Source organism: Bos taurus, chromosome 24 (assembly GCF_002263795.3).
Source record: "Bos taurus isolate L1 Dominette 01449 registration number 42190680 breed Hereford chromosome 24, ARS-UCD2.0, whole genome shotgun sequence".
Taxonomy (NCBI): domain Eukaryota; kingdom Metazoa; phylum Chordata; class Mammalia; order Artiodactyla; family Bovidae; genus Bos; species Bos taurus.
Genome location: NC_037351.1, coordinates 8294156 through 8311128, shown reverse-complemented (window position 1 = coordinate 8311128; position 16973 = coordinate 8294156). Strand labels below are relative to the sequence as shown.

Genomic DNA, 16973 nt, shown 5'->3' with positions numbered 1-16973 from the left:
GGAGTGGGGTGCCATTGCCTTCTCTGAAGGTTTCTATACCATCTCTAAATTATACTAGTGGAATAGGTGATTTTGTTTCTTTCCATTTTTGATTTTTGGAGGCTGTGTTGAGAAAGAAAGTTTTAGTCTATGGTCATGTTCTAAACGATGTGATCCCCAAAGGATACTCTGTTTTGACCCCAGGTGGTCATTTATCATAGCATTGCTTACAGAAAAATAACTTTAAGAAACTTATTTCTTTGATATTGTAAAATGGACATTTAAGTAACATAGGTCAAAGAGAAATTTAATGGAATTTAAGGCTGAAGGATAAAAAACACGAAGTCTTGAGGGATGCTGCAGAATTCAGGGATATTTTTAACATCAGTGACCATATTGGGAAACGGTTATGTCTGCTGTGGGACAGTGCTTCTCAGATCTCAATTACAATGAGTGTAATTAACCTAGAACCCCAGCTGCCCTTGTCTGAAATCCAGGGAATGACAGTGCGCTTCTCATAGACAACTCCCAGCCAAAGACGGGCCTCCTGGTGTTGGGACATGCAACCCTTCTCACTAATGACTTTGACTCAAAAACTCCTCTGTGCCCTCACCTCCCTTTCCTAGGAAGGCACTGATATCCAAGATGATCAGACCCAATCTGCCTTCCTTCCCTGTCTCTGCCTCATGCGGAGTCATTCCTGATCCCAATCTGACTGTTCTCGGCCTTTCCTGTCTCTCCCCCTTTCTTTCTCATATGCAGTCCCCGCAGTCAATTTACTGTATTTTAAATGCCAGCTGTAAGAGTTGCTTCTTGAAATATCCAGATTAACCCAATATCAAAGACAAAAATTAGCAAACTAAATGCTAACAGAAAAAAAAAATCACAATGAATGTAGAAAGAGGGAAAGTCAATATTAGGAATTAATACAAAAAAAGTAGAATAGAGTTAGCAAAGACAGAAGTTGGTTTTTTTGGGGAAAAACATTCAGGCAAAATTAATTAAGAGATATAATTTAAAAACTCTAGTAATAAAAAAGGGACAAAATTTTAGATAGAGCAGAGGTTTACAAAGATAGGGAACCACTCTGCAGAGAGAATTCTAATAAAAATAAAATCTTACATGAAATGAATTATTGACCAGAAAATATAATTTACCCAGTATGACTCTTGTAAAAATAGAAAGCTGAAATCCATTTATAACATTAAATAAAGTAAATTAAAAATTAATGAATTAAAACTTTTTATAATAAAACTCTAGCATCAGAATATTTTATGGTTAAATTCTACCATTCTGAGTAGATGATTCTAGTTTATAGAGCATCTTCTAAAAAAGAGAAAAAAAGAGGGAAAACTTCCCAATTCTTTTTATTGTATTAGTTTAATCCTTATACTGCATCTAGACAAGGGTAATATAAGCAAGGAAGATTATAATCAATTTCACACATAAATATAATGGCAACAATATTAACCAAATATGAGTAGTCAGTATTTTTTTTGATGAATAAAAAATTTGTCACAGGAATACAAGGTATACAATAACATTAGATCTTTTATTATGTAAGTCAGCACAAAACAGAGTACAAGAAAAAGTCAATTATGTAGTTATCTCTAAAGTTTCTTAAAAAAAAACAGTTGCTACAGTTCCTATGATTATAAAACAGTTCCTATGATTATAGGAAAAAGCATTTTAGCACACTAGGACTCAAAGTAAACTTTTTAAACCCGATAGAGTAACAAAATTGTGGAGCAAATATTTTATTTAATGATGAAGTATTAGAAGCTTGACAAACCTAGACAGCATATTAAAAAGCAGAGACATCACTTTGCCGACAAAGGTCTATATAGTCAAAGCTATGGTTTTTCTAGTAGTCATGTATGGATGTGAGAGTTGGACCATGAAGAAGGCTGAGCACCGAAGAATTGATATTTTCAAATTGTGGTATTGAAAAGACTCGAGAGTCCCTGAACTGCAAGGAGATCAAACCAGTAAAGGAAATCAACCCTGAACATTCAGAAGGACTGATGCTGAAGCTCCAATACTTTGGCCACCTGATGTGAAGAACTGACTGATTGGAAAAGATCCTGATGCTAGGAAACATTGAGGGCAGGAGGAGAGGGCGGCGACAGAGGATGAGATGGTTATACAGCATCACTGACTCAATGGACATGAATTTGAGCAAATCCCTGGAGATAGTGAAGGACAAAGGAAGCCTGGTATGTCCATAGGGTCACAAAGAGTTGCACATGACTTAACGAGTGAGCAACAAAACCAGAAGCATGGTACCACTTTTTATTTAATATTCTATTTCAGATGCCAGGCAGTTCAACAAAAGAAGAAAAGTAATAAAGTTATAAGAATTGGAAAGATACAAAATTGTAATGATTACAGAAGGTATAATTATTTAGAGAACACAAACTAATCTATAAAATATAATTCATGAGAGTTTAAGGATACTGTTGAATACAAGACCAATTAAGTATACATATATATATATGTATATATACCAGAAAAAATCATATTTATAAATATAACATATATGTATTATAAATAGAGTAGAACCTGGGTAAGGATTGGAAGACTAAAGAAACAGCAGAGTAAGAGCCCAGACTCAGAGTCACCTGCATAAGGACAGTTGATCTATCAACAGCTGTCACTGGAAGCCAGTGGTAAGTAGAGGAGGCTGTAAAAAGTACTGACTTTGGATTAAAGATGAATGGAAGGAATTAACTTGCTTATTATAATATTAATATTAGTTTTTTTAATGAACAATCTTATTTTAATACTTAAAAAGTTTGTGTGATTCTGGTTTGATCAATGAAACAAACTCATTTTTTTTTCTTCACTAAGTTTCTTGAAAGAATTCATCAGTATATCTCTTTTGTCAAATTTCCCCCCCAAAGCAGATATTAAAAAAGCAACATTAAAACATAAAATTGTTACACTAAGTCATTCTTGACACAAATGGTGATTTAGGGGTTTCTCATTAATACCTTTGCCACTATTTCATTTTTATCATCATACTCTAGCTCTAATTTATTCTACCATCTCCTTTTCTACTATTTCCCCCATATAAATCATATACTATGTACTTTTTCCTTTCTTTAGTGTTAATAAAGTTAAGTTTCTATTTTATTTGAACCATCAGAGTATAATACAATAGTCAGTATAACTTTTAATTAAAATGATGGTTAATCCTTTAGAAAAAAAATAAATACATTGATTAACATGAAACATAATCTCAGTTGAGTGGAAAACCTTACTTTAGGTAATTTCCATAGATTTCGTGTTCTTTAGACACTGAGAACTGTCAAAATCTCTGAGAAGAGCATCCCTGGGGCCAAGACAGTTTGTCTACTTCTAAAATTACTTTTAGGAGAGATTTGGGAAATAAAGAGCATCTACCCTTTATGATTTGCTTAATTTCCTAGTGCAGATTTTATTAAGTATTTTATATTTACACAGTTTTTCCTCGCTGTTGTTGTTGTTTTTCAGTCGCTAAGTTGTGTCCAACTCTTTGCAACCCCGTGGACTGTAGCATGCCAGGCTTCCTTGTACTTTACTATTCCTAGAGTTTGCTCAAGTTCATGTTTACGTATTATAAGGATACTCTAAAAGGTCTGAAATCATAAGGAACCATCTCATGACCTGCAAAATGTATATAGGTCAACAAGGAAGTGATGACTAGAATGACCACAAGCTGTTATTCAGTTCAGTTCAGTTGCTCAGTCATGTCCGACTCCGCGACCCCATGGACTGCAGCACACCAAGCCTCCCTGTTTATCACCAACTCTCAGAATTTACTTAAACTCATGTCCATTGAGTCAGTGATGCCGTCTAACCACCTCATCCTCTGTTGCCCCCTTCCCTTTGTTCCTTCAATCTTTCGCAGCATCAGGGGTGTTTTCCAGTGAATTGGCTCTCTGTATCAGGTGGCCAAAATAGCAGAGCTTCAGCTTCAGCGTCAGTCCTCCCAGTGAATATTCAGGGTTGATTTCCTTTAGGTTTCACTGGTTTGATCTCCTTACTGCAGTGCAACACAGTGGATTCAGAATGTGGTTTGTATCCATATATAAGTAGGTATCTGTTAGCCTCGTGTGGGTGGGATGAACTCGTATTGAAAGCAGAGAGGAGCCTTAGGTGAACCATGGCTTGGACTCTTTGTCCACCTTGACGTTACTTCTACTGTTAGAACCCCAGTTTCCCTGCTCGTGTGTAGCACACACAAACTTACAGGATGGTGGTAAGGATAAGAAATAACCTTAGAGCTATTTACTAGGAACATACTACTACTGCTGCTGCTGCTAAGTCGCTTCAGTCGTGGGAACATACCAGGTTCTTAGTAAAGGGTAATCATCTTTTACTGCTATGGAGTGACAAGCTTCCTGCCTTTTATCTCTTCTTTTCAAAAGCAGTGTTTGTAATGAGGTTTTATAGCTAACTTGTCTGAAATGAAAATTCTGAATATTTGCTCATCTATTGCTGGAACATGCACATCGTTTGTACACAACACTCACTGGCCTGAAGAACGGCGTATAGTGCATTCTGTTGGGGGATTTCTCAGTCGACAAGGTCCATTTACAAAATGATTGTTGTCTTGATAAAATGTGCTGAAAAACAATACACTGTTTCACCTGTTATTGTTTGAATTGGCTGTTGGTATGCTTTGTTCTTTAGAAAACATATTTGTGACAAGAAATATTTATGTTGAGTTTGAAAGTTTAATAACTATTTTCCCTAAATCATTCCTGTCTCATAATACTAAGTTGTAGGAAATACTTTCCGTATTTTATAAATGAAAAATAGTGTCTTGGGATAAAAAGAACTGGGAATCAAGTTTAGGTCATTCTACTGAAAAATCCTGTCTTTACCTGACTCCTATCACACACACAATACAAAGGAACTATGACAACAGTAATAAGAGTTAAGAGTAAATGTGCTGAGAAATTCTATTGGCAGTTGAACTGGTGAATGAGTAACTGGCTCTGCTAGGATGCTATCTTATTTCGCTTTGTGCCCAATTGCTGTGATTGAAATACAAAGGAGCTTCTTGCTAGAGACACAGTATGCACGCTTTCTTTCCTTCAGCAGGTCCTTGTGAAGCGCTGACCTAGCGTGTGTCAGGTGCCAGATGATGAGCAAAATGGCCCAACTCTGGTTTCATAAAACTTACCTTCTAGTTATTTTGTTCATTGCAATCTATTACTGATGCCCTTTCAGCAGCATTAAGCAGTGACAAGGGGCGAAGATTGGGTTTATAGATGAATATGATTAGAAGTGACCAAATTGTTAGGCTGTGTACACATTTGTCACTCATCTCAATGAAACTGGAAGGAAGGAAGCAAGCAAATACATAAACACTGATATACATATATATGAATAAATGAAATGACTCAATTTGGTCCTTGGGAATAATCACAATATTACATTTTTTTTTCATAAGAAACTCAAATGATCCTTTAAATCATACTTCCTTCTAAGTGTAAGTATCTGCTTGTTTAACTTGCTTTCATACCTACTCTCTGGAGAAGGCATTGGCACCCCACTCCAGTACTCTTGCCTGGAAAATCCCATGGACGGAGGAGCCTGGTAGGCTGCAGTCCATGGGGTTGCGAAGAGTTGGACACAACTGAGCAACTTCACTTTCACTTTTCACTTTCATGCATTGGAGAAGGAAATGGCAACCCACTCCAGTGTTCTTGCCTGGAGAATCCCAGGGATGGGGGAGCCTGGTGGGCTGCCATCTATGGGGTCACACAAAGTTGGACACGACTGAAGCGACTTAGCAGCAGTAGCAGCAGCAGCATACCTACTCTCCTAAGCTCCTAATATGTCATGATTGGGCTCTTGGCTCTTAGAATATTCAAATCCATCTCTACTTCCTTTTATTGAGATACTCTTAGCTTGATTCTCCTTCCCTGGCTGTTCAGATGGTAAAGAATCTGCCTAAAATGCAGGAGACCCAGGTTCAGTCACTGGGCTGGGAAGATCCCCTGGAGAAGGGAATGCTTACCTACTCCAGTATTCTTGCCTGGAGAATTCCATGGACAGAGGAGCCTGGTGGGCTATAGTCCATAGGGTTGCAAAGAGTCAGACATAACTAAGAGACTAACACTTTCAGTATTAATTAAAATTCATAGTATATTACAGTTAGAATTAAAATGTTTTAGAATTTTTCTGTTGATCATTGGAAGTGAATCAATAGAATTCCATTTCAAATTGATTAGTTGTTAGAACTGCTTACAAAATACTCTGAAAGCTTAAAGTAATACCTGACATTTCTTTCATCTTTTTAACTCATATTTAATTGAATGGCTTTTAAGGTAGTAGATTTTGTATGATTCCTAGAAAAGAATAATCTGACAAGAAAGAATCTTTAAAGATGAAATAAAAAATAAAATTGCTAATAAAATTTATGATCCAGTTTTCACAAACCCATACTTTTTTGATGTTTATTATATGCCTAAATTTATCAGATAATTGGTATGTCAATAAAAACCTTCAAATAATAAATAATAGCACAACATTATTTAAGTTTTGTTGTTATTGCCGTTAATATAATTCCTTTCTTCAACTTTTTAAATTTAGATTTTTTTCATTCAAGCCATCTGTTATTTATTTAACATTCTATTTCTACTTGTTATCTGTTATGAGGTATAAATTCAAATTCAGCAATGTCTTTTAAATGCCTAAAGTTTTACAAAGACTTGACATAGCATCCTGTTTGTCCTTGACCAAGAATACATTTATTCTCATAAAATTAATTTTTCATCACTAAGTTGATGACTTTTTATTACGACTTTATTATTTTCATTCTGATAAGTGATGTGATGCTAGTCAAAAAGTTTAAGCATTAATCTTAATAATTAAAGTCATGTCATGTTCTAAATTGGATTGTGAAATACTGTTTTCACCTCATATCCCAAACAGGCACCCCAAATGTCAAATCACGTCATCTAAAATTTGATCCCTTAGTTTATTATGTTTAATTGATAGAGAAGGTCTAGTGCCAAGAATGTAATTTTAGTTTCCTGTTTTTTTCAGAAACCAGAGCCTCACTTAGATTTGGGAACAGAACATTTTCTACAATAATGGCACAATTATGTGTATATGAAAAAGCAGTTTTTAGACTTTTTAATCAAAATTAATTTCCAAAGATATTATTGAAGTCTAACATTTTCTTAATGTTGATTTCTCTTTGAAAATTTAAAGTCATGGAAGCTACTTTATAATAGTGCAATACTATTCAACACTTTGCCATCAAGCCATTTAATACTAACAATGTAAAAACAAGTAATTTTCAACCTCGATCCATAACAAATTGTTTTAAAATACCTCTGATTTTAATCATGTTGCCAACCTCCATTCCCTGAAAATCAAATAGGCCATTCATTCAGGCAAGTTTGACTATATTGTACAGTATTCTAATCATGGCATTTATGATATTTTATTACATTCACTTGTCTATATTTGCAATGACTAACATAGTGCCTGGAAGTTGAAAGGTATAGTAAATAAGTGAATGAGTGAATGAATATATGAACTATATCCATCCAACCAAAATTGCCCAAGAAATGATTTTGTTCCTTCTCAACTGATAAATTCTCATCAGCTGAGTGGAGATTGATGGCAAAATATCATCAATGTCTCACTTAATATACTTAATTGACAAATATGGTCTGTTTGGTTCTAGAAATAGGCCCATGAACCAAGAGAAAGGGTAAATTTATCTAGCACATGATCTGATCTTAGGGCTTTTGTGTTGTTTTCAACTTTCAGACAAATAGTGTTCTCTTTTTAAAAATTGTGTAGACACTTCCTTGGTGGTTCAGTGGTTAAAACACCACACTTTCACTGCAGGGGGCACAGATTCAAACCCTGGTCGAGGAACTAACTTCCTGCATGCCTTGGATGTGGCCAAAAAATAGAAAACTTAATGTATAAAAGGACATATTCACTTTGGCAATTGCAAATGCTACATGTTGCTTTTCTGTGTTTTCTGTGTTTAGCTAGAGAGATTGCAGGCTGAAAATACATCTGAGTGGGACAAGAGGGAGCTACTTGAAAAGGAAAAACAAGGACTGGAGAGAGAAAATAGAAGGTTAAAGGTCCAGGTGAAAGAAATGGAAGAACTCCTGCACAGGAGAAATAGATTAAGTGAAAACTTGGAAGGTCCTGATTTCAAGACATCAGGAGTTGAACTACAGGAAAAAAACAAGGTATGGGAGCTCTTTGGAAGCAAATGTCCTCACTTCCTTTGTATTTCTGCCCTGGGGACTGGTGGGTACCGCCTTAACTTTCACAACTTCAAGCCTGAATACATTTTTTTGTACTACCTCGTATCTGATAGTTTGATCTTTTCCCGTGGTAGTATAAAATGTATCTAAAATGTTATTCATGCATAGGAAAAGAGAGCATGACAAATTTTGTGTGAACACATTAGAGTATGACAAATCTGAGAGTTTCAAGCTTTTCCAAAAGGAAGAAAAGCATGAAGTCCAGAAAGGACCTCTGTGTGTTTGGTTTCCTGTCATAGTTTTGTCTCAGTTATCCAAGCAGTTGATCTTATTTTTCAGTGAGTATTTTTCTCCATCAGTTTGGGCAACTATACAATTAGGATTTGTTGGTGTAAGGTAAATATCCACATAAACATTTAAACATATCTGGTTTACTCCTCTTTGATTTCTTTTTAGTCTCAGAAAAATTATTTTTAAATCAATTAAACACATCATGTTACAAATAACCTTTATAGGCTATGACATAAATGTTAAAACCTGAATTACAGTCAAATTTTGACTTTGGGAAAGTTAGCTTGCTTTGGAATTTTGTCCTAAAGCTAATAGACATATTTACTGCTATAGATGTAATTTTTTTGATACATGGCTTTTAGATTTTTTAAACACTCTCAGTGGCAGTTGTAATGTATGTGTGTTAGTGTCAATATGTTGCAACACACACACAGCTTGTTCCTGTTTCTCCCATGAAAGTAGCTATGGCACCTTAATGCATCATTCTATCTTTTTCACTCAGTTCCTTTAACAATGAGTTAAAAATGAGTTTGAAAAGTTCATATTTTTTGAGTCATATAAGTAGTTCATATTCATATCAGCTGTAAAAGCTAAATGGGCAGAAAAATTGAATTCCATATTACTTTTCTTTATTCTTTGTGATTTTAGGGATTTATTGCAAATATAAGATTAAATTGGATTAGTGTCTCATGACTTGGTGATGTAAATATCTAAAGTTAAATGTTATAGTCAGTGATCATAATTTTCTATTGTACAGATTCATAAACCATCAGTAATGGTATATGCTTCTGACATATACACAACGGATAAATCTGTAGAGAATGTTTTGCAGCTTGCCACTCATGAAAGCACAGAATTATTTCAATTACGGGGCAAGTTTTGATCATCAAAATATCTGTTTCCCTTTGATTCACTGAACAGAGCAAGCACTTATTTATATTATACCCTGCGCCAGTCACTGCTCTGGATGCTGGTGATGTGAAAATGACTGAATCATTATCCTTGCCCAGCGTGGGCTTAGTGTGTGTCTGGGAAGATATTACACATCCATTGTTATCAATAATACATTGTGATGATGGCTAAGAGCAAAGTGGAACGGGAACATGAAAGAAGTACTTCATTCTATCCCGCTTTGATGCCTTTCTGGTTATATCCAGCTGTTATAGCATAAAGTGTGTCAGTTAGGAAGTATGAGGGCTGATTGGGGCCTGTTTGGAGCTGGTGTGTGCATGCATGCTCAGTCACTTGTCTTGTCCAACTTTTTGCGACCCTATGGACTGTAGCCCACCAGGTTCCTCTGTCCATGGGATTCTCCGGGCAAGAATACTGGAGTGGGTTGCCATGCTTTCCTGCAGGGATCTTCCTGACCTAGAGATCAAACCCACGTCTCCTGTACCTCCTGCTTTGCAGGTGGATTTTACCACTGAACCACTGGGGAAGCCCTCGGAGCTGGTATATATGCCAATGTGCCTTATCATGTTAGCAGACCACTCTGAGTTTAGATCTGGGCTCTTGGGACCAGTGTAGTTCTTTGGTTTAGAAGTAGACAGAGCTTGGAAACCAGGAAGATTTTGGAAGATCTGAACAACTCGTTGGGTGTGCTCATCAATCACAAGGCTATTCCTTCAGTGTATGTCATTTTGATGGCTGGGAGGAGGTGTTAGTGCATTTTTTTTTTTAACCTTCTTCATTAAGAATTCAGACTCACTAATTAAACTAAAGGCGTCCTAGGTGGCACCAGTGATAAAGAACCCATCTGCCAACACCGGAAACATGAGAGACTTAGGTTCAATCCCTGGGTGGGGAAGTTCCCCTGGAGGAGGACACGGGCAACCTACTTGCATCTTCTTGCCTGGGAAATCCTATGGACAGTGGAGCCATGCAGGCAATTGGTCCATAGGGTTGCAAAGAGTCAGACAGGAGTGAGCGACTTAGCACGCACGCACTTAAACCAAAAGAATTACCTGTTGTGGAGCAGCTGCAGGTCATAATCCCTGGGGCCACAGAAATCTTTACAGATCAAAATATCAAGGTTCGGATGTCTCTCAATATCAAATGAATCAAAGCTTCATACAGAACAAGCCAAAGTCCAGGAAATCGTGTAGATGTTATTATAACACAAATCCAAACTGTGGTTTTAACATTATTTCAATAAAACTAATCTGTATGTGTAAAATTATGTGCATCAGTACCATATAGGAATAACATGTTTGTATATATATGTATATATACATTTATATATAAGTGCCGTATAGAATTAGCATATATCTAAATGCATAAAAATACTGTGTATGAATAAGATGAGGAAATGGATGCTGGCATATAAAATGCTAAACTCATAAATCTCATACAAACATAAAATGAACACATGTGAAAGGTTTTATTTCATCCATCCACTCCTGAATCAACCAGTAAGATGATATAGCCAGTTGAATGAAGGATCTAAGTAATAGACAAATGGGCAACCAGAATGCATAAATGAATTTGGTTATCAGATGCAAAACGGATTTTTTTTTTCCCACAAGGGATAAAGACATAGATTGCACTTCCGCTAGGCAAAATTAGTCTGCATCTGTATGGATGAGAATTATATGCATTGCTGTGGGTTATCTAGAAAGTACACGGTTGTGTGTACAACAGCCTACAGACACTGAAAGCTGCAGATCCCTTTAGAATGATAAAACCCTAGCTGGAGAATGGTGTTAGAAAGGACCATCTTTCCCAAGGCTCGGTGAAAAGCCAAATAAACAGCTGTAAGGTTCACTAATTCGAATCCCTTTCTGAGCTCTTACCTGTCCTGTTTCTCCCTCTGTTCGCTTCTTTGAACTTCAGGACAGAGAATAAAGTTGATTGAAAGGAAAGGAAAAGAAAAGTGGGGTTTGTGACCACCGTAACGCGATAAAACATAACAAAACAACCAAAGAGGAAACAAGAATGCGTTACCTGATATTCATCAAACTATGTCATGATTTTGCTGTAACGGAGAAAAGTAGAATTGCAATTCCCAACAATTTTAGAAAATAGACTACCCTGTAGGGCTCATGTGGTTTCTTCAGTTAATGGCAGAGATTTCTGTGCTTGTGAAGCCTTAATTCTCTTGATGTGCAGTATATGTATTTTCCATTGCAAATCATGCTTTTTCAAGTGAGACATCATTGGAAAAAGTGGTCAGTGTTCTACTGAGCAAGTCCCCATGGCTCGTCGACATGCCTCTCATGAAGCGCTTTGGAAGCCTGTTTTCTTAAATCATTCTGGCAACTGATTCCCTTCATTCAGGTCACATACGGGGTCATTCTCAGAAAGTTAATGTGACAGAGTGGTAATTGATGTGTCTCAGGAAAATGATGAATTAATCCCAAAGTGGAAAGGCCATCAAAGTCAATTCCTAATGAATTTACTTTACTGAAAGTGTCTGTTCTTTGAACAGAACTGGCATTATGTATATTTTGTTTAGCAACTTTGTCTTCAGAAAGGTATTATTTCCATTTAGTGGTGTAGCAGGCAGCTCTCTTCACTTTAACTTTCCTCCATTCATTATCATTCTTCCAAAGCCTTCTTTTACTCATAAATTTCTTGAATCATTTAAGAATAAACAATAATTATACCTATTCTTTTGCTGTTAGAGTAATAAATATAGAACACTATAATTTGAGGTTATTAGATTTATTATATTATCTTCTTATGTTTTTCTTTAGCTGTTCTTACTCTGCTTTGCTCTGAGATACACTAGAAATTTCAACTTTTAAAATTGTTATTAGTAAATACTTATATAACTGTATCGCTTCTTGACCTTTTGGCTAAGATCAAGTGTGAATACTTATATAAATATAGAGATGTTTAGACATATGGAAAAATATAAAAAAGTATGTTAAATCTGCTATATCTTATTAATCAAAATGAAAATAATTTATTTTGAAGAATAGCATGTATACCACGCTATTATAGAGTACAGAAGACATTCTTCAAAATAAATTATTTTCTCATGAAACTGAAAAACACATCCACGGTGTTGTGTACATTTTAACAAAGGTGAATGGAATTATGTAGATTGAGCAAAACAATGTCCTTTTGCCGAAGAAATTCTGAAGTTAGCAGAAATAAAGATACTTAAGTACCACTTACAAATATCATAAGGATGATATCTACTGAAAAGCCCCACTGAATCGAAATAAATCAATATACTGCAAAATAGGGTGGCATTTACTTTAATATAATATGGTTGCTTTCACCTCCACTGAAATACACACACACATGCAGGCACACACACATATGTGCACACACCCACAGTGAACTGATTTCTATAAAACTGATACTAAACTAGGAGTGTTAGTTTTCTTCCCCTTTGGTGATTTTCTACTGGAGCAAAAGTGCACACATAAGATTTTATATGCATGAAGCAGCATTTCTGGGAATAAATTATTTGCGTGTGGAGTTCTACTTTCTCTTACTAAAACACCAAATGCTGTCATGTCTTGTGAAATTAAAATCATGACTGTTAAATCTCAGTCCACGTGTTTGGCACATCCTCACAAATGTGTAGCAGATCATTAAATGAATGTGTGTGTTTATGCTTTGATTTTCATTATTTAAATTTTACTGTATATTTTCATTTATCTTCAGTTCTCATCCTCTCTCTTTTATTCTGTTACAAGGCAAATGTGAGAGCCAACAAAGTCTGTAGGGTTAATGGGATCTTTTATCAGCCTCTAAAACCTCCTTTTTATGTATCAGATAAATAACATTTATCCCATAACCAATAAAAATGAAGATGCAAATTTTGACTCTTTAGGTCACTTATATTTTACAGAATTAGAACTTCATGAAATTTTTTAGGTTGTGATATTCAGATATGAAATTGTATCTCATTTTGTATTTTATATGACTGGCATACTACTAATAATCTGCTATATTATTATAAAATGATTGGCAGTTCCCATAGCTGTTGTCAGTTGATTTATATATTAGTTTGATTTAAAAAAGTGATAAAAATAATATGTAGCTTCTTATTTAAAATGACAAAATGCTATGGTTATAATATTTCTTAAAATTAAAAACCAAAGTAAAAATAAAGCTATAAGACTAGAGGAAAACTCAAATAGCTTTAATAGAGCTGAAACATTCCCAATTTTTTTTTCTTTCTTATAGTGAAATCACAGTACCTGAAGCTAAGCATTTTTTTCAAGTCTTCATTGTATTTGTTACAATGTTGTCTCTGCTTTAACCGTTTTTGGTTTATCAGCAACAAGGCATGTGGGATCCTAGCTCCCTACCAGGGACGAACCAGCACCCTCTGTATTGGAAGGCAAAGTCCCAACCACTGGATTGCCAGGGACGCCCTGAAGTTAACTGTTTTAAAGTGAATATCTTAGTGGCATTTGATAAATTCATGATGTTGTACAACCACTTCGGATTCTAAAACATTTTCATCATTCCCAAAGGAAATCCAGTAAGCATTATATAGGAATTCTCCCAAGACGCCAGGAACCACAGATTTCCTTTCTGTCTCCATGGATTTACCTGTTCTGGCTATTTCATATGAATGGAATCATACAACATGTAACCTTTTGTATCTGGCTTCTTTAACATAAGGTTTCCGAGGTCCCTGAACTGTGCAGCAAGGATCAGCACTTTCTTCCTTTCTTTGTTGGCTGTGGAGTATTTGATTGTATGGATATACTACAATTTGTTCATCCACTCATGGGCTGATGGGTACCTGGATTGTTTCCATCTTTTGGTTCTTTTGAACAGAGCTACTAAGAACAGGAATGTACATGTATTTATTTGGGTACCAGTTTTCAATTCTTTTCGGTATAGATAGGGGTAGAATTTCTAGGTCATATGGCAATTATATAACTTTGGAGAGACCAACAGTGTTTTTTTTACATTGACTGAGCCATTACTTTTCCAGTACAACATATGAGAATTCTTATTTCCCTGTATCCTCAGTGATACTTGTTTTTTGTTTTTTTTTTTGGTTTTGTTTCTGTCTTTTAAAAATTATACCCATTCTACTGGGTGTGAAGTGGTAAATCTTGTTGTGGTTTTGATTTGCATTTCCCTCATGACTAGAAATGTTGAAAATATTTCATGGGCTTCTTGGCTACTTCTGTCTTTTCTTCAGTTCAGTTCAGTTCAGTTCAGTCACTCAGTCGTGTCCGACTCTTTGCGACCCCATGAATCGCAGCACGCCAGGCCTCCCTGTCCATCACCAACTCCCAGAGTTCACTCAGACTCACATCCACCGAGTCAGTGATGCCATCCAGCCATCTCATCCTCTGTCGCCCCCTTCTCCTCCTGCCCCCAATCCCTCCCAGCATCAGAGTCTTTTCCAATGACTCAACTCTTCGCATGAGGTGGCCAAAGTACTGGAGTTTCAGCTTTAGCATCAGTCCTTCCAAAGAAATCCCAGGGCTGAACTCCTTCAGAACGGACTGGTTGGATCTCCTTGCAGTCCAAGGGACTCTCAAAAGTCTTCTCCAACACCACAGTTCAAAAGCATCAATTCTTCGGTGCTCAGCCTTCTTCACAGTCCAACTCTCACATCCATACATGACCACTGGAAAAACCATAGCCTTGACTAGACGGACCTTTGTTGGCAAAGTAATGTCTCTGCTTTTGAATATGCTATCTAGGTTGGTCATAATTTTCCTTCCAACGAATAAGCGTCTTTTAATTTCATGGCTGCAGTCACCATCTGTAGTGACTTTGGAGCCCCCCAAAATAAAGTCTGACACTGTATCCACTGTTTCCTCATCTATTTCCCATGAAGTGATGGGACCGGATGCCATGATCTTCGTTTTCTGAATGTTGAGCTTTAAGCCAACTTTTTCACTCTCCAGTTTCACTTTCATCAAGAGGCTTTTTAGTTCCTCTTCAGTATCTGTCTATTTAGGCCATTAGCCCATGCCTTTTTGTTGTTGAGTTGTGAGAGCTTTTTGTATATTGTGGATATTAAACCCTTCTCAGATATTTGATTTGCAAGCATTTTCTGCCAGTCTTTAGCTTATCTTTTCATTTTCTTGATAGTGTCTTCTGATGTATTCAGTTTTTTTTTGCATGCAGTTTTTAATTCTGATGAGTACCAGTTTATTTTTTCTTTTGTTGTTCATACTTTTAAGGTGTAATTTCTAAGAATCTATCACTAAATCAAGGTTATGATAATTTACTCCTATGTCATCTTCTAAGACTTTTATAATTTTACATGTTATGTTTAGATCATTGATTTCATCTGAGCTAATTTTTATATATGGTTGTAAGGTAGGGGTCCTACTTGTTTGTTTTACATATGTATTTCCAGTTACCTCAGCACAACTTGTCTAACAGACTGTTTTTTCCCTATTGAATAGTCTTGACACTTTTGTTGAAAATCAGTTGTTAATAAATGTATGGGTTTATTTTCTGGATTTTCACTTCTATTCCATTGGTTTACAAGTTTACCATTATATCAGAGAATTCACCTTATAGCCAGTTTCAAAATCAGGAAATGTGATTTCTCCAATTTTGTTCTGCTTTTTCAACATCATTTTGTATATTCAAGGGAAATTGAATTCCTTATGAATTTGAGGATGAGCTTTTCCATTTCTGCAAAAAATGCCATAGGATTTTGATAGGGACTCCATTGAATCTATAGATGACTTGTGGAAATATTGAGATCTGTTGAATATTTGTGTTTCTCCAAAATTCATACATAAAAACCTAAATTCTGATGTGATGGTGTTGGAAGTGGGGCCTTTGGGAGATGATTAGGTCTGAGGGCAGAGCCCTCATGAAAGGAATTATTGTCCTTATGAAAGAGGCTCCAGAGAGCATGTTGCATTATTATTCAATGAAAGTGGTAACTGTTAAATGTGTGATTCAACTCATATATAACAGGTAAATAGGACCAAATATTAATGAGTGAAAGAATGAAACTCTTATCCTGGGTCTATGCTCAATATTTGAGTGATTTTGGTCGAGGAATAATCTTTGTGGTTTAATTTTTTTTAACTTTATAAAAAAAGTTTGGAAAAAATACCTGAGATGCTTCCAACACCCAAATTCATGATCCTGTTATGTTTTTGAAAATTTAGCTACTGGTTTAAATAAAGACATTAATTCAGGTTCATGAGGACAACATAGTATTTCTTTGGAATTTCAGTTTATTTTTTACTAAAATAGCTATTGGCTCCTAGTACAATTTAGTGTACTCTTTCCACTTACTGGATTTATTTCTTTTTAATTCACACAGTTAAATTTAATGTGGTTGTTGACATAATTGAGTGATTTTTCATTTCATATTTCTCTGCCACTGGCCATCACTTTGTTTCCCTATCATTTTATTATGCTTAATTTAATGGTGTTTAAATATCCACAGCATTTGGCAGCTTTTCTAATTCTCTCAAAATTCTAGGAAAAAAGAGGAGAGGAAGCACCAATACCTCAGTAACTAACAAGAATCATTTCTTTGCTTTTAAACTAGTTTTGATT

At 35.7% G+C, this 16973-nt stretch overlaps 1 protein-coding gene across 2 annotated transcripts in view; it reads left to right on the top strand.

Annotated features, from left to right (window-relative positions):
* CCDC102B (coiled-coil domain containing 102B) overlaps positions 1–16973 on the top strand; it is a 282031-nt gene that overhangs the window by 91096 nt on the left and 173962 nt on the right. For both annotated transcript variants that reach the window (XM_059881014.1, XM_015460067.3), the window contains exon 6: positions 7989–8198. In XM_059881014.1, the coding sequence (XP_059736997.1) occupies positions 7989–8198 (210 nt within the window). The remainder of the gene's footprint in view (positions 1–7988; positions 8199–16973) is intronic.